The sequence below is a fragment of the Vigna angularis genome, chromosome 7 (assembly GCF_016808095.1).
Source record: "Vigna angularis cultivar LongXiaoDou No.4 chromosome 7, ASM1680809v1, whole genome shotgun sequence".
NCBI lineage: Eukaryota > Viridiplantae > Streptophyta > Magnoliopsida > Fabales > Fabaceae > Vigna > Vigna angularis.
Genome location: NC_068976.1, coordinates 11015040 through 11033760, shown reverse-complemented (window position 1 = coordinate 11033760; position 18721 = coordinate 11015040). Strand labels below are relative to the sequence as shown.

General features: G+C 29.3%; 1 protein-coding gene across 1 annotated transcript; it reads right to left on the bottom strand.

The window, feature by feature from the left end:
* Positions 1–3491: 3491 nt before the first annotated feature.
* On the bottom strand, positions 3492–15528 carry LOC108320993 (uncharacterized). The gene is made up of 7 exons (XM_052880623.1): positions 15321–15528; positions 7197–7291; positions 6830–6922; positions 4830–5091; positions 4201–4288; positions 3765–3831; positions 3492–3658 (listed from the first exon to the last, which is right to left on the bottom strand). Exons 1-7 carry the CDS (start codon positions 15526–15528, stop codon positions 3605–3607), a joined length of 867 nt encoding a protein of 288 aa, XP_052736583.1. The 3' UTR covers positions 3492–3604.
* Positions 15529–18721: the final 3193 nt, after the last annotated feature.

The following is an 18721-nucleotide window of genomic DNA, read 5'->3' as shown; positions in this document are numbered from 1 at the left end:
CACCATTGCATTAATACTATCAATAGGTCATTTATTTACTTTAGCATCGAAGTACGTTAACATTTGAACGGTTATGGACAAAAGAGAATATTTAGAGACCTAAAGGACAAGAGAGATGAGCGAAATAGAACAAACAATCTAAGAATTGGCATAACATGTTTACACCCGAAACATATATGAATTAAAACTAATAATTATTATTGAAAGTCTCACATCGACTAGAGATAACACTAATTTATGATTGTAAATCTCATTTTACAAATTGATTTATTGGGATTAAGTCAAACTTAAAATCTATTTCATAACCTGGTATCATAACTACCACTGTCGAATTGATATAAATCTCACCTTACAAGATAATTTCGTAAGATTGAATTAAATTTGAAATTCATTTCTTACTTATTGTTTATGTAATATGCATAAGATTCACCATGATTTATGCTGCATAGTTAGAAGAACCCTATCTATGGAGTAATATATTTTGGAAAATTGCACGTATCGTAGTCTGTATTATATGGTCCAATTTGGAGGCCATACATTTCTTCAATTTTCATTCATTCACACCTTATTTGAGATAAGTGATGTGCCACTTGCCACAATTTATTTTGTCTTACTTTTCTCTTAACGCGTTTGACTCTTGCTGCCTTAGAAGGGAACCAACATTACCCGTTCTTATCCCAACATTAACGTCATTTCCATCATTTTCCTCATGACCCAAACTCCACGTTGCTATATTAATAATAATTATAATTATTTTACCTAATACAAAAGACGATGGATGACTATATAATAACACTGTAGTAATGCTATATTTTTTATAACTTCTGAAATCACTGTAATAAAATATTAAATTGTTTATAGAATTTTATTAAAAATATATACTAATAAAGAACGAATTTTAAAATTTTAACTAATGAATATTTTTTCATTAATGGGTTCATTAATAACATTTATTTAATAAAATTCATTAGTAATTTTTTATATTTATTATCGATAAATATTTAGGTTGATAAATTCTATCAATAAAATGAATAATAAAACTTTCGTTTTAGATGTTATAAAATTCGTTAGTAAATCAATTGATTATTAAATTTTTTAAAAATTTATCAATAAATTTATTGATAACAAATTCTTTTAAAATTTGTTGAAATTTGTCATTAATTTTTTTAATTTATTGATGAATCTATTGGTAATGATTTAAAAAAAATAGTTGGTAAATGAAATTTTGTAAATCTGTTGATAAATCTTTGATAATTTTTTTAGAAATTTGTTTGTAAATTCAATAACAATTTTATCTTTTAAAATTTGTTGATAATTCTGTCAATAAATTTATCGATAGAATGTATGTTAATTTTTCTGTCAAGTGTAACAAATATGTTATGAATTAATTAAGATAGGTGGAAGATAAAGAGATAAATAAAGATAAATGAGAGAAGGAGGAGAAAAAAAAGAAGGTGACAACAACAACGACAATTGTATAGGCAACAATAACAATGATGGAAGCAAAGACAATATCAATAATAATAATAAAGAAATAATAAGAGGAGAAGGAGGAGGAGGAAGAAAAAAAAAATATAAAAAAGAAGAAGAAGGGGAGGAGAAAGAAGAGAAAAATTAAATCACGATATTTACTAACAAATAGTTATGAACAACTAAAATCCATTAATAATTATCAATAAATATTTACCATCAAATTACTTTCGTATTCGTTCAAAAATTTTATTGTTAGACATTTTACTAGTCAATTTTTAAATATTAATAATAATTTTTATTTACCAATAAATTTTGATGATTGTTGACAATTTTATCCATTTAAAAATTTATTTATTTTCTAGTGGTGAATAATACAAGGACATGAACTCATTCATCATAAATATTTGAAAAAAAAGGAAAAATATATAAAAGAATAAAGTTTGCATTAATTTATGTATATGTCAAAAAAAAGTTTATTCATAAGCAGTATCAGAAAAAGATATAAGTTTTTTTTTTCAAATTAAAATCAACCTATGTAAAGATTGAAAATCAAATTATTGAGAAGTTATTAGAAAACAAATTCTACGAAGTAGTAAGTTAATTTTTTTCTCTCCGTTAAAATAAACAAAATTCTTTCCGAATATACTTCGATTTCTTTTCTAATTAATCAAATGATTGTTGTGTTGCAGCTTGTTCATTATTTTTAACATAAGTTGTCTTATTAGCGTGTCATTGACGTGATTACCCTTACTAGAGATACATGAAAGGGCAATATTAGGGTATATATTTTCAACTTTTCCAAGTTACAACAATGGAAGAAATAGAAAATACATCACATACATATCTATTTTTCTTTAATTCTCACTAATTCTTGCTGACATTTTCAACGGTTCTTGCTTTCAATTGGGTTTTCAATGATATGGTCTTCCAACAACCTTTTACTTAGCAACCTTGAAACATTAATAAATTATAAATAGTAATTTGTTTTAGTTCTTGTAGTTTGACCATGAGCACAATGGCAGAATAATTTTTTGTTGTATATATATATTTTTAAAGGTGTGTTGGAAGAATGAATGCTTCGCAAAAGGAATAGATTGTTCAGTAAATTCGAAAAAGTCTTGATGATTTGTTTGTTTTGTCAAGTAGGTTGGTGTCGTTGAAATGAAAATTTCAGAATAACTACTCAAAATTATTAATTGAATATGGATTTTTGATAGCTTTTACTTCCTGCACCGCTCAATTTCTTTTCACACCCCTCAATTTCGTTTCACACCCCTCAATTTCTTTGCACACCCCTCAATGTTTTATTCAATTTTCAGCTTGAAAGGGAGTATGAACAAGCTAATAATAAGACAAAAGCTAAACTATTGGGATACGCGTGAAATAAAACTCTCATTCTAATATTTCATTTCATGTTGCAATTTGCTTCTTGATATGTCATTTTTAATGTACGTTTTTATTTTTAACTTTTTTTCTTTTATCTTCAGTGAATCATGCACAGAATGAATATTTGTTTAACACAACTATACTTAAAATATATTTTGAAACATATAAACTGTGACAATGACATTTTCTTTTAAAAGTGAATGGGAAAAGATTAAGACATGTTTGGATAACATATTCCAAAGACATCCATTAGATATCTCCATTGAGCAACTGTTATTATAAAAATAAAAAGTGAATTATATAACCATAAAGCATAGTCAAGAAATTTTTTTGCATAATATTCTTAAAAACTTAAAAGCTTATAATTTTTTTATAATTTTGTTTCTAAAATAAATTATAAAATATTTAGTCCTTGTAAAACATTTTTGCCATGCAAATTGTTTATCATGGGACAAACAAATTTCTATAATAATGGCTAGTGAGAACACATATCAGAGAAACTTGCAACAGCATAAGCTTGAAATGATCCCTTTGCAGCTGATAATTTGTCTATGAATCTTTCCACCAAAAAATCAATAATGAAGAGTTACACAAATGAACTAATGAAATGGATTTGGAATAAGAAAAGAACAGAAAGCGAAAATTTTGAAGTTATTCCATTCACAGCTATTGTAACAACAAACAAATTCCACATAACCTCTCCTCCAAAATCCTTGGAAAAACAAAAACTTACATTTTTGTTTGGTCAGTCATACAAACCCTCTTGATCCCAAACATCAACAAGAAAGTCAACCATTTCCTATCACAAGATATAGTATAAACAATCAGTGATATGTTCAAGAAAAGGGTTGTATTTTTCTTACTAAAATATCAGTAGATGAAGAACAAGGTTCAGAAAATCATACTCTCAAAGGAATGCGTTGGGGAAAGGGCTTGTTGCTCCCAAGTAAGGTGTCATAGGTTGCATTGGAACTGTGGAACATAAGCTCAGAATAAGGAGGTTTACAAACACCTCAAAAAGACATTGATGTTCAACTCTAATATTTGCATAATAAAAGTTATGACAAAGGTGAGCAGCATAAGCTATCAAAGTAAAATTATAATTTGTATCAGATTGCACCACTAAAAGCACTTAAGAAACTGCATGTATGTTTTGGCTATAAAGAATAACTTATAAATGAATGCTACATAAGAGATTAGCAAGAGTACTGCTGTAACTCAGAAAATTATCTATTGCCTCTCTTCAGTGCAGAAATTTATATGCATTCATGAAAGAAAAAGGGAGTACATATTTTAACTCAGCACTTGAGATTTCACCGTAGAATGCAGATATTTGTTTACCTTATTCTTGGTTCTTGAATTTCTGTGATACTCTCAGACCCTTTCTTTCCTACCCATTGTTGCCTTATCTGGTTCCAGAGAAGAAGCCCTGCATGGATCAAACTTTTCTGTCAGAGATGAATGAAAACAAAGAATTATGCATACAGATAAACCAAAATCCTGAAAACTAGATTTAATTTTATGTTCCAGAAACAGTAGTTTTACATAACTAAATTTACCATCAAGATTAAAGAAATTAAATTTACAACAAGACATTCAGTTATTGCATACCAGGAAGTTGAATTTTAACTGTTACTTGATGTTCAAGGTGTTTGATGCAAGCATTTGTGAAAATATTGAAGAGAAATTCTAGCAACACATTTTCGAATAAACTCTTTCTTACACAGTCTCTACTATCGGTTAAAATTCCTAAAAAATTACAAAGTCATTAGCTAGACTCATTAAACAAGATGTGAAAGGTATACAATTTTATATTTTCAATAAATTTTATAGAAGTATGCAGTTAGCATTTCTCAATATTAAAACGTTAGAAAAGACATAAGTCCTGAGTAACTCTATTAACGATTAAGCAAGACTGTTTCCATAGCAGAGAACCAACAGATGATGAACATATATAATAGCAAACTTGCCATGGTTGACAAATTCAGGAGGACCACTTTGACTGCCTCCAATACTTTGAGGATCAGAAGGATTATTTGATATTCCGATTGATGACATGCTTCTCTGCGAGTGAGCTTCACTGGGGTCTAATTCAAAAGTGCTGCTGCTCCAGAAGCCATCTGATCCTTCCATTCTAGTCACTGGTTGTTCTTGACCTCTTAGTCCTTTAGAAGCTTCATCCATTGAAGTAATCTCTGGAGTTTTTTTGCAGCATCCAAAACAACCTATGTTCTGTTATAGAACAGGTTAAACCATAAGCATGATCAACACCAACTATTAGTAACATTCAACCTACCAGCTTTAATTAAAAGATGGTGTTAATGATATAGAAAAATTGCTGGTACCAATTATAACACTAGTTAATCAACACAACCTAGCATGAATGTGCCACTCGGTTTATAGAACTTATCACCATACCTGAACAATACAATAAATGGCAAATCAAGAGAGACATAATAGTCTACACTCTTTGTAGTTGGAGATTCCACATCTACAAGAGATAAGACAAATTTATAGTATATAAGTGGGTATAAACCTCACCTTACAAACCGGTTTTGTAAAACTGAGTTAGGCTTAAAATTCACTTCTCAACATAGTATCAAAGTCATGGATTAAAGTTTATTCAAGCGAAATTTGATATTTGTTGGGTCTATTATTCCACCCGTGATCAGACAGCTATTAGACTATCCATTAATGTCTAGTTCCACACTCGAGATGTATATGCTTCGGTGTGAGGAGGATGTATTGGAGATCCCACATCGATTAAAAATAACGACTAGTTTACATTATATAAATGGATATAAATCTCACCTTACAAACAGGTTTTGTAGGATTGAATTAGGTTTAAAATTCACTTCTTAACCGTATTTTGTTCACTTGCTAATTATCTTTATTTCATTTGGTATTTGTATTAGAGAATTTCTCATATCATAAGCACATTACAGATATGAACTTCCTCATATGACTAACTTTTAGGTGTATTTGTTTACGATCAATGTCTTACACAACAAAAGTACATGATTATTTGTAAAATGAGAGATTATGGAGAAATGCTCTCAGAACTTAAATGTAGCTATCAAGTTCAAACCAGTACTATATATAGTCTATCCTTTTTCCTGTCAATTGAATTTTCAATGACCTGAATTTACATATGAACAAGAAAAAATTGAAACAACCCTGTGCCTAGAACAGCTACAAGGCTCACTGCTACAGATATATGTTATCACTATGGAAGTGCAAATCTATGTGTAGTAACTATTTTGACAAGATATCAATGGAAGCAAATAGGAAAAACACCAATTCCTAAAATAGAAATAAGCATAAAATAAGTCTCTCTTACAGAGAAAATCCCCTTGCATTTGAGCTTGAACTTATCCATGAAAGAAAGCACAAGAACACGAAACCAAGCACCACAAAACAATGAACATGAGGGTTTATTCACAACGCATCTAACCAACGGTGCTTGAAAGCAACCCCTAGAACACATTTCTGTGATGAAACTCTATAATAGAAGTAAATTGTATGTATCTTATACAAACTTCCAAAGAATCCAAAGAAAGAATGACAAACAACAAAAAGCCCCATCAGGCTACCTTGTTGCATATCTTATGCTTGCTTAAAAACTAAGCAAGTGCAAGCAAAGATTCCAAAACGTGATTAAAAAAGTATTACACATTACAGAGAAGAACCTTAACATACCCAGAAAGATTGAAAGATGCAAAGCAATAAAAATTTCAATTTTCTAGAAATTAGCCACAAAAAAAAAAAATCAATATCACCTTGATCAAGGCAACCAGTGACTTTGGATCTTTCACACCCATTTTCACTCATAGTTAGACAAAACCTCAAAAACTCACTTGGTGAAACAAAATCATACAGTTATAAATAACACATTGAAAAAGTTATTTTCTTACAGATTAAGTAATAAGTGGGGCAGTAGAAGTGACATTAAAAGTTGAAAATTCAGTACCTTTTTTTTTCTCTCAGCTGCCAAACCAAGACAAACAACAAAGACAGTAAAGAACACACCCCATGGACGCCAAAGACCAAAGGTGGAACGTACCTACACAGTTGCATTTGCACAAGTCAATGAAGAGAAGATTTTGCACATAAAAAATGTGAATTCTTGGAGGGGAGAATTCAGTGCTGCATGCAGATTAATAGCATTAAATAAAAAAAAAAGTAGAGAATTTCTTAGACTTTAGTAAAAGAAAAGAAAGGAGGGGAGACATAAAAGCTAGCAAATATTCGAGATGTTTTGTTCTTGAAAATAATGAAAGAGGAGCATGTTTGGTTGCTGAGAAATTGTAAGTGAACCTAAAACATGATATTCTCACCCTTTTGGTCAGAAACACAATCGAATGAATCTTGCTGTCACATTTTGATTGTTCTAATCCTCCTTCTTCATTAGAGGTATGATATGATGAAAAACCTTTTCCCAGAAAAAAATATATACATTAAAATTAATGAGAAAGTTTTCAGAAATTAAATTTCATTTATGAAAAAGCTCATTTTTTTTTTCAATTTTATCTTCCAAAAGTCTTTATGGAGATTATTTCCACTTTTTTTATCACCTATCTCTACCAATTTTTCCATCTTAAAGCTTTAATCACTATTTTTTATACCCATTTACAATACTCTCATCACAAAATTTCAATCATCTTTTCTAGGCCATTTTTCAACCTTCGTTCTCCACCTCAGCTCCCAAGAAGATTAATAGAAGTTAAACACTGAGATTAAAGAAATATGTAAGTATAGAGAAATAAATATGAATTGTTGATTTTTTTTAATGAAGATAGATTAAAGAAATTCATCATTAATGAAACGAGTTGCTCAGGAAAAACATGAAACTCCTTTCAATCTAAAATATTAAAATTAAGTACTTTTTAGTGTTTTTTCTCTTATAATTTACTAAATTTTTATATTTTTTTTTCTATAAACTTTCGATCTATATTTGAATTTTTCAAATATGAGTTCTCTTATAAATTTAGGTGAATTTTTATAAAGCTTTGACATAACCTATTTTGAATAAACAATTTTAACTTTGTCAAAGGCCGTGATTAATGAATCCAATAAAAGAATTATAACAGTATATATCAATTTTTATTTTTTTATTTTATAAATTCTTATTAAAATCCTAATGTTAGATTTTTTAGAAATTGGGTTGTAAGTTTATTTCTCTTAGCAATAAAATTGGTTGGGTAAAAGAATGTGAAGATAATCGTTTGTTTTGAGTAAGTTGTGTTTGCGTAGGGGAGCATGGGTTCTGTTTTCTCTAATGAATGAAATTGATTTGCTAAGTGAGATAGTGCAATTAGGTTTTCTTATCTCCTCCTAAAATCCTATCATTGCCAACTTTTATTTAAAAAAGCATTATTTTACACGTTAATTCATTCATCACAAGTGACAATTTCTTTTTTCATTTTATTACAAATATATTTTAGTCATATCATTATTGATAATTATAACATAACATGGAAATTAGATATCTAAGTCTCATCCTGTAAAAATTTATTGAACTAACAATAATTACACTAAACTCTAAAGTTTAAATAATTACATTATCACAAACAAGATTAATTTCTTCTTTAATGAACTAGATAATATTTGACATGACAAAACAATCTTTTAAAAATAAAAATAAAAACAGTGAGAACAACTTTAAACTTGTGGTATCGAGAGAGAGAGAAGTCCATGACAATTTCTTTTAGAAGATAATTTTTCAAATATTATGTCATATTCTCAAATAATACTAATAGCACTACTTATGAATTCTAGAATTGGAGAATCGTGCAAACACATAAGACTCTTCAAGGAATGGTTCATCACTCAAATGTTAGTTAAACGATGCATTATGGTTTTAGAATTTGTTAAAAGATATTCAACATAACTTTTCATTAGAGAATATTCTTTATGAAATACTTTCGTTTACAACACTATCTTTTTTATGTAAAACATTTAAGCTTTAGTGTTATTATGATTTTTAAGAAAAGATATTTCAATTAGAGAGTTTTGTATTCGTAAAACGGATTCTTCATCACATATTTTTCTTTTCATCTCTTTATGTGTATAAAATCCTTAAGTATATTATCTCTAAAACTTTCATGTAGTTTTTTCTTTTTTTTTATCATACGTTTCTTGCAAATAATTGTGTTAGATGATATAGACTTCAAAAAAACATTGTTGTCGATGTTCTTATTTTGAAAAAAATTTATATTAGCATTTGGACGATTTGCGTTGCTTTTTATGTAAAGTTTTAGGTTTTTATCTTATTTGAGTAAATGCTTAGATATTATAGGTTAAGCAGACACTTCTCTTTCTAAAAGGATATTCGTTTAATATTTATTGTTAAACTTTAAAACTTGGATACTTGGATGGATAGACGGTCTAATTTTTCTATATGATCTTATATTAATAGAAAATTATTATAAGAATAAAAGATTGATTTGAATATTTTCTTTCTAACTTAATGGTATTAGATATTATTGAATACTTGAATGATTGTATTTTTAGAAAGTTTATAATTTTATCCTTATAAAAATTACTTAATAAAATTGTTTTATCAAAAATTTGTGATATAAATCTTCAAATGTCAAATCAAATTAGCCTTGGTACTTTTATGTATTTTTATATTGTTGTTGCTTGAAACTTAACAAATTCATCTTGAAGTAAATTAATCTCTCTAGTTAAGACTTCAAGGCGAGAATCAACACTCCATCACATGTAATGAACCACATGTGTTAATTATTTTTCCTTCCTTGTGTCCTATACAATAGAATTTCATTATCAATTAAAATTTTAAAAAACGAAAACTAAAAAATATGTTTAATATTATTTTATTAGAATTATATATATATATATATATATATATATATATAGATTAATTACAGAGGATAAATATAATATAATGTAAAACAAAATATTATTCATTAAATTATAAATTATATTCTTAATACATAATTATTTAAAAATTATATTGTTTTAAAAGATTTAATATTATACCAATTTGGATATTTAGCTGGAATATAACGTGTGGCATCTTTAAAATATATTTAGTCTAATCAACATTATAATGTATTTATAAGATTTCGAGTCCTATAAAATTTCTTGTAAAAATAAATAATATCAAATAATATAAAAAATAAAAATTTATTATATATATATGATAATTCAACAAAATAATATTAATAATAAGATTTATTTGATTAATAATATAATTTGTAAATATATAATATTAAACATTATTATAATCAAATTATTACGTAATAGACATACATTTATTTCATTGTATATGTATCCAGTGCATTGTAAATTATCTTGTTTTTTCTTTTACTTTTTGTAACATTATTAAATTTCAATGATAATTATAAGCTTGCTAAAATATATAATCTGTTTTCTTAATTTTAGATGTAAATTTAATTAATTTACTTATACGTATGAATTTAACTAGATTTTCTTACAAATTTTTAATTTACTTATTTAAAGTGCTAAATTAAACATTCTAATTGTGAAATTAATATTTATTTAAGAAATATTTTAATCAATATTTAAAATTTATTATTTAAATATTTTTCATTATTAATAATTTTTAATGTACATAATTAATTTTAATTGAAACTTAAACTTCAGTTAGCATCACCCTAAACTCTTTTATATTTAATCTTAACCATGAAAAGAAATGAGCCAAGACCATTTCTCTCAACCATTGTTATTCATTGATTTAAAATTTGCCATTTGAGAAGCAAAACTGTCACTCCATTTCTATCACCAATCTAAGGGTCATTTAATGAAAAAAAAATAGATTATTTGAATTTTTTTTCTTCACTTTACAAGACTAGTGCATATTTATTTTATAAACTTGTATGACTAAATAAATAACAAAGTCAATTTTTTTCTCTCATTTCTCACTTAAAAGTCACGGACACTTTAAGAGAAAATGAGAGAGAGAGTATTTTTCATCTTCTCCATCTTAAATCTTTTAGCCTTTTTACCTTTTTCTCGTTATTTGGTATGGGAATGGACTTAAATCGAGTTTCTTACTCTATCTTTATTTCACTTGTTTCCATTAGGAAAAAGTTCATGTTACCAATTTTTCTTCTTTTCACATCTTCCTTTCATACAAGTTAAAGTAAAGAAGGTGGATTCCCAAACCCTAAATTCTAACTATATGAATTGTTGTAAACAAAATAATCTCCTTGTATGTTTTGTAATAACGTGATGTTTTTCTTACACTTTTGAAATCACAATATGAAAATTCAGGCTTGATCAAAATGAAGTTTATGAAAAGAAAGTTAGCAACAACAAAATTCGGAACATAATTTAGGATTCTCTCACTTTTAAGAGAAATATTTATTCAATTATTAAATATTATTCTTAAAATCTAGAAAAGACTACCAAGGTGTAATATGTAATCACAGCACTCCCACTTTTCTTTTTTCAAAGCACCAAAACTAGTGATTATAGAAATCTTAAATATTTATAGAAAATTTTTATAGGGATAAGGTGTAACATTCTAAAAATACAGTGTAAAACCATATCATAGAATAATCACATATTAATAATATTACAGTTCAGTTCTGCAAAAGAAGGAGTACGAATATAGCCGAACGGCGTTACAAAAATACCATAGAATTTAAAACTTTACATAAAGAAGAACTAGACCGAACGGTTTCCAAAACTATGCTTATACCGAACGGTTATACAAAATGAACATGTCTAATTGCCAAACGATCTTAAGGTTCAGCCTTAACTTCCTGTGCTTCTTCCAAAGCTTCTTCCAGCAAACACTCGTCCTCTTCTGCTCACATCCACAGGATGATCATTGCAACAAGAATGACGATCGAACGGATAGACAAGACAGGAAATAGGGTAAGCTTATGTAATTTAATTAATTCAGTAAAACATATATTTCACATAAATCTGATACAAATCAACAAGTCAATCATACAACAACCAATCATACATTTCCAACCAAAATCATACATCAATGCATGTAATGACCGACCACTTTACTCTGACTGTCCGGACTGTACGAATTCTGTGTAGCTACGACATTTTCGCACCCGGGTGATGTAATAGCTGGGATGCCCTCAATAGCTGTCACCCGAGGTTAGTCCGTTCCGCCAAAGTTCACCTTATGGACTAGGACCTCCTGCCATTCTCACACATGATTTACTCCTCTCTACTTGAGAATGAGTAATCACAGAATATCAGGATAAACGCCAGCTAAGCATAACCACATTCATACTTTACCATTCAATAAACAATCATGAGATATTCCTCCCTGGAATACTCTTTCATATCCATACTATTCCATTCATATGTCACTTTAAATACCATAATATTTCATCATCAATACAGTATACCGAACAATTAAACTAGATCCCATCTTAGAACATAAATGGAAGATATAACATCAACCTTAGAAACATGACCGAATAGGAGACTACTTTTTAAACTAACAACTTAACACTTAGTGTAAGACCGAGTGGTCTTTCACTTAACCACAAAAGAGGACCGAACAGTTCATACTAGATAAGACTCAAGAATTTAGGGAATTCTATAGAACACCTTTATTTAGACCTGAACTAATACTAAAAGCTTTTGACCGAAACCTAAGAGCTAGGACCGAACACTACGAGCTTAAGACTAACACTCTTAGTTTCAAATACAAGTACATAATTGAATATTACAACGAGACCGAGAGCTTGGTTTAATACCGAGCATTATTGAGACCGAGCGCTTGGTTCAAAATCGAGTACTACTGAGACCGAGCGCTTGGTTCAAGATCGAGCCCTACTGAACTTATATAAAAAATGAAGGAGTATATATAATTACACAACACTTATTTTCAATGAAGGATAAATATAACATCTACGACTTTAAGTATTATAGAATACATTAACTAAACTTATTAGGAAGCATAAAGAGGAAACTATACTTAGACCGAACGCTTATTTACCAGTATACTAAGAGAAAAATCGATCGGTCATTAACTGAAATTCTCTACAAAAAAAGAATCCAGTTTAGACCGAATGCTCAAAGGAAAACCGAACGATCAAGACTGACTTTCGGGAACAATTACGGAATACTGCAGATTGAAACTCAGACTCTATTCATACCCAGTTTTCACCATGTATAACTGTCATTCACATAAAGACAATCATACCACAACGTTTATAATTCATCTCAACCAAATATATATATATATATATATATATATATATATATATATATATATATATATATATATATATATATATATATATATATATATATATATATATATATATATATATATATATATATATATATATATACAGAACATCAAACATCCAAGCCAACATTCAAAACAAAAAAAAAATCATAATTAAATTAAATAAGCTTCCCTTACCTCGAAACCTAGAGAATGTTAAGCTTTTACAATATTGACTATACCCCCAAGTAACTCCTACGACTTCCTACAAGATTCTGATTGGTGCAGAAGAACCAACCATGGAATCAAAGATGGAAAATAGATTGAGAGAAGAGTTTGATGAACACATGCAAGACCAAACAGTACTTTGCATGTGACAGGAATGAATGGACCATAAAAGACGACGAGATTGGACTTACCACTTCAAAACCGCAACTTGATCGGTCTAAATGAAAGTCCTTGACACTAAGAGAGCTCAGACGTTGCCTGAATGGTGATCGGAAGAAAAAAAAGATGAGAATTCTTAGAGAGAAGATGGAGGAATCTAGAGAGAAGGAGGGGAAAATGAGGTTCAACAGTTTGGAGAAGAATGGTGCATGCAGAAAGTGGCACCAAATTTTAAAATTTCAGCTTATATACCCCTGTACAAACCGATTGGTTCACTCTCCTGCAGCCACCTGTCTTCCACTTCCTGAGTTTCATTTTCCCTTTTACGAACACATGGTTTCCACTATGTTGGAGAATTTAATGGTCCTGACATAAGGTCAGAAATAGTATGGATAAAATGAATAAACATTTGCAAACAAAAAACTATATAAGAGACCGATGATTAAAAGACGTATAATTATTTAACGAGGCACTCTTAAGAAAATGGAAATGATGCTTTGCAACGGAAAATCTATAACAAAAAATGATTTAGTGTGGTGGAGAGATTTAAAGAAAATAAAAAAATGAGGACAATACCGAGATTGGTTTGACAATAATATAACATGGATATTAGGAAAAGAGCAAAAATAAAATTTTGGCACGAAAAATATTCAATGGTTAAGCAAGTTTTGGTCTCAAAGATGAGCAATTGGAATAATAAGATGTGAAAATGGAAATTTATACGGAGAAGAAAATGGTTAGAGATGAAAATTAAATCAGGTTAATTGATTATAAAGAAATCTCATAAACCATCATACAAAATAATTGCAATGGGAAACAAATTTATCTTTTTTATAACAATTTGGGAATTAAAGTAATTCCTAGTGCTTTACACTTTGTTTGACAAGTGGGTTTGATTTGCATAGTCCAAAAAAATAATTAGGTAAAAAAAGGTGCAACTATCTTGTAATTTATGCGTAATTTATGCGTCTTGTGTGGTGTAACTCAACAATCAATTCAACATCTATTTTTTGAATATACAGCATCTAACCTTGCTTGAAATCTTATCTTGGACAAGAGTAAAAACAACACAATATAACCGAACTTTAGAACATTTTAATCAATTTGGTACGTGTGGTATGAATATAAAAACAATAAAATTTGAAAGATAATCTCGGTGGTTATGATTCGAAGTATACATGACCGTAGAATTTTATTGTGTTCATTACCTATAACAAAAATCCGTAAGTAACTTATAAAATCAGTAGGTAATAGAGTACTGCCTATGAACAAAAATTCTTAAGTAAATTAGTTGTAGCAAACGTTACTTATGAATTTATCCATAGATAATTATTTACGTATCAATCCGTAAATAATTGTTTTTTTATTTTTATTTTGTTTTAATTTGGTTTTCATATTTTTATTTTTTTCTAAATATAGGCTTAATTTTTTTTTAAATTAAACAATTTTTTTCTTTCTATATTCAAACAAAATATAATTAGTTTAAATTCTTGAATCGTTCTCGTATTTGTTGGAGAATCTCAAGTGGGTTCTCATTTTTTAAACTGTCAAAATTGGGTCCATATCTTTGTAAAATTGAGCCAATTTGGTCCAAATATTTGTAAACTTAAGCCAATTGGGTCCTCTCCGTTAAGTTTTCACGGACGGCATTAAACAGATGTTGAGCTGTATTCTTTTTTAAATTGTGTGACATTGTGTATTAAATTGAATGGGTTATGTGTTATAGAATCAAATATTCCACGTCGAAAAGTAAATTCTTTATGGTCTTGGGACCACACTGCGCTTTTTCTTCAACTGCACACTAACCCGACAAGCCACCTTCCCGCTTGACGACGCGCCGCTTGACCACCGTTCATCGAAGACAGGTTTTTTAGCACACCCTGGTGACGCTCATGTTGGCGCAAAATAAACGGAGGAGAAGCGGAGATGTATTCCAACTTCTTCTCTGTCTCTGGCATCAATTTCTTCATCGGCTTGCGTCCATCGACTGCGGGTTGAACTTTATTGCTTGCCGGGACGAGCACTGGACGCGAGTCGGGGTTGGCAACCGTGAAATTCATGGATCGGACTCTAGGTGGGCCCGACATTGCAAATCATGCACTCAAAAACCCTTCTTCTCGAACTCACTCTCATGTCAATGCCGAATTCGAAATTCAAATTTTTAAACCTTCTCGAATAGAATAAAAAAACCTATTTGTTTTTTTATGAGTAAAGTCTTGGGATTTTGAAATTTGAGTAGTGGGACTGCTTAGCAGGTTCGAAGATTGGTGATGATTTTTCATGGTGGCTCTTGAGACGCGAAGTGGTGGTGTTGATTTGAAGTTCGCGATTTTGGATTTTAGGGTTTATTTGCAGGTTCGATTTGCGGCTAAAGCTCCCGCGGTGGATGTAACACCCAAATATTTTAAAGGGTATTACTGATAGTAGATACTAAATTAATTTAATATCTCATATAAACAATCAAACTTTATTTCAATTACTCCAAAGTACAATACCAAACATACAAACTTTAAACAATATAGTCTTCACCATTGAAATTTCAACTTATAAGTTTTACACAACATAATCTTCCCAATACAAATTTATTCTTTTTACAAAAATTCCTGAAAGTTTTTCCCCGCATCTCTCTCATCTCTAAGCTTTTTCAACCGCATCTGCAACATTATCTAATCACATATAACATGAGTTATATGATCATAGTACAAACAAATAAGGGTAAGCCAACCATATCATAAAATCATTAAACTTGTAATAAAGATATTATAATCATGTATTTTTGCAATTGATAAAATATCATTATTCCGATGTCATTAATTCATCATTATCAAAATCATCTTCCTCATTCCCATAAATCTTACAAGTGTACCATGCTTACTCATGAAGTCTTATGGTCAGACCGCTCTCTGCCTGCTTCCTTAAGCCTCACTTATATACTATGTCTTACTTTCTGAAGCCTTATGGTCAGACCCCTCTTTGCCTGCTTCTATAAACCTCAATGTTACTTTGTTCATACCAAACTCTCATGGTATAACTCGATCATACTACTCCCGGTAGTAACATCATTTCATAAGTAATGAATTTCTCATATCCACCCCAACATTTCATAAAACCAACAATTCATACCCTCTTATCCACCTAACTCAATCATGTTCATTCTTTAATCATGAATTCATAATAACCCGTTTTGGTATCAATAAATTAAACATATTGCCAAATATCATGCTTCATATTATAAACTCATTTTGCCCATAACGAGTATAACTCAACATATTTTCACCAAACAAAGATTATGGATCAACAAAAATATATCAACATATCTTAGGAACTACATAATAAAGTCTGGGCTCAATGTAATAACAAATAAAATATATATGAAGTTTTTACCATAATAACGTTATGCATCTACAATTAACTTATTTTATTTTATTTTCATCCTATTAGAGATCTTTCTTTACCCCAATTGGTCACCGGAGAGGACCCAGATGTCTGAACGCATCAAACTCACCTTCGACGCCAGCACATATGACTAGTCACAACTGACTGGACCAGGCCAGGGCTGCTCTATGATCAGGGATGTGCCAACTCAGGTTTTTAAGGTTCCTCTATCCTACCAACAAAGGGAGGCCCTTAATAATTTACAATTTATTTATTTAATTTATCTACCTTGTTCTCTTATGCTCTAAATCTAAAATACCTAATTTTAATATTTTACTTCCTCTCACAACAACCTCAAACAGTATCTGTATATTTAATACCCATATACAAGTTATTACAAAACCCTTTCTCCAAACCTTCCAACAAGATCAATTTCAGCCAACAAACTCATTCAATAAATTCATCACAATAAACATCCATAATAGAATTCATACAAGATAATTATAAATAATTAACAATAATAAAATATTACTATAAATGGTCATAGAAGAATACAATATTTGACAATCATAAAAATAATCTTAGTATAAAATTTTATGGGGAAACAAGAAGTTGAATCTGGCAAAGCCGGTTAGACAACTTCTAATCCATCCAACAATACAATATAATTAAATAACAAGAACAATACATGTTTGGGGAAATAAGAAGTTGAATCTGGCAGAGCCGGTTAGACAACTTCTAATCCATCCAACAATACGATATAATTAAATAACAATAACAATACATGTCTGGGGAAATGAGAAGTTGAATCTGGCAGAGCCGGTTAGACAACTTCTAATCCTTCCAAAAATGTAATAAAATAAGTAAGGAAAGAAATAAAAAAATTTGGGGAATCAAGAAATTGAATCTGGCAGAGCCGGTTAGATAATTTCTAATCCTTCCAAACTACAATAAAAATAAATAAGGAAAACAATAAAATGTTTGGAGAAACAAGAAATTGAATCTGGCAGAGCCGGTTAGACAATTTCTAATCCTTCCAAATTACAAAAATAAACAACTAATAACATACAAATGGCATAACATATTCAACATCACAATTTACAACTATCACACTCGGATATCAACACAAAAGCATACTCTCATTTAAATTCAAGATCATACATAAACAAAATATTCCATATTCAAGATTTAAGATCAAACAAAAGCAAAATATAGCATATTCAAGACTCAAGATAATATAAAAGGAATTACTCAAAGTTAGCTCCCCTTACCTCTATTCCAAACTTAGTTTCCTCTTCTCAAACCGTTCTCCGGAAACTTCCAGAATTTCCCCTCTTCAACTAGAATTTCCTCCAACTCTCTTCTCTCACAATTTCTCTAGAATTTTGGTGTAAATCTTCAGCCTCCCCCCTTGGCTATTTATAGCCAAAAATTTTACTATTCATTTTTACTATTCATTTTTACTATTCACTTTTACTATTCATTTTTACTATTCACTTTTACTATTCATTTTTACTATTCAAAAATTATTTTTTTATTCACCATTCTTATCTCTGAATGATTAATTCTACGTGGAGTGTTCTCTTCCACAATTTATTTTAATATTTTTTTTTAACCATTCACTATTCACTATTTACTATTTACTATTCACTATTCACTATTCACTTTTCTAAAAAAAATCCTAAATAAGTTATCAAAATTTTGAAGCTCTCCCTCTAGAATTACTATAATTTTATATCCAAAAATTTACATTTTTCTATCCATTAAAATTATTATTACTAATAAAATGCTAAAAATTACTATTAGAAATATATATATATTTTTTATGGGTCTTACAGTGGACTCACGATTCAAGGGTTTTCCTTTTGTCTGGTTCTGTAATTTCTTATTTGCAGGTTGGATCAA

Coding starts and splice junctions, on each gene's coding strand:
- LOC108320993 (XM_052880623.1), bottom strand. CDS start 15,528: ATGTCGGGCCCACCTAGAGTCCGATCCATGAATTTCACGGTTGCCAAC. Junction 3,832..4,200: donor ATTCAAGAACCAAGAATAAG/GTAAACAAATAT, acceptor TATGTTCCACAG/TTCCAATGCAACCTATGACA. Junction 3,659..3,764: donor CCCAACGCATTCCTTTGAGA/GTATGATTTTCT, acceptor ATCTTGTGATAG/GAAATGGTTGACTTTCTTGT.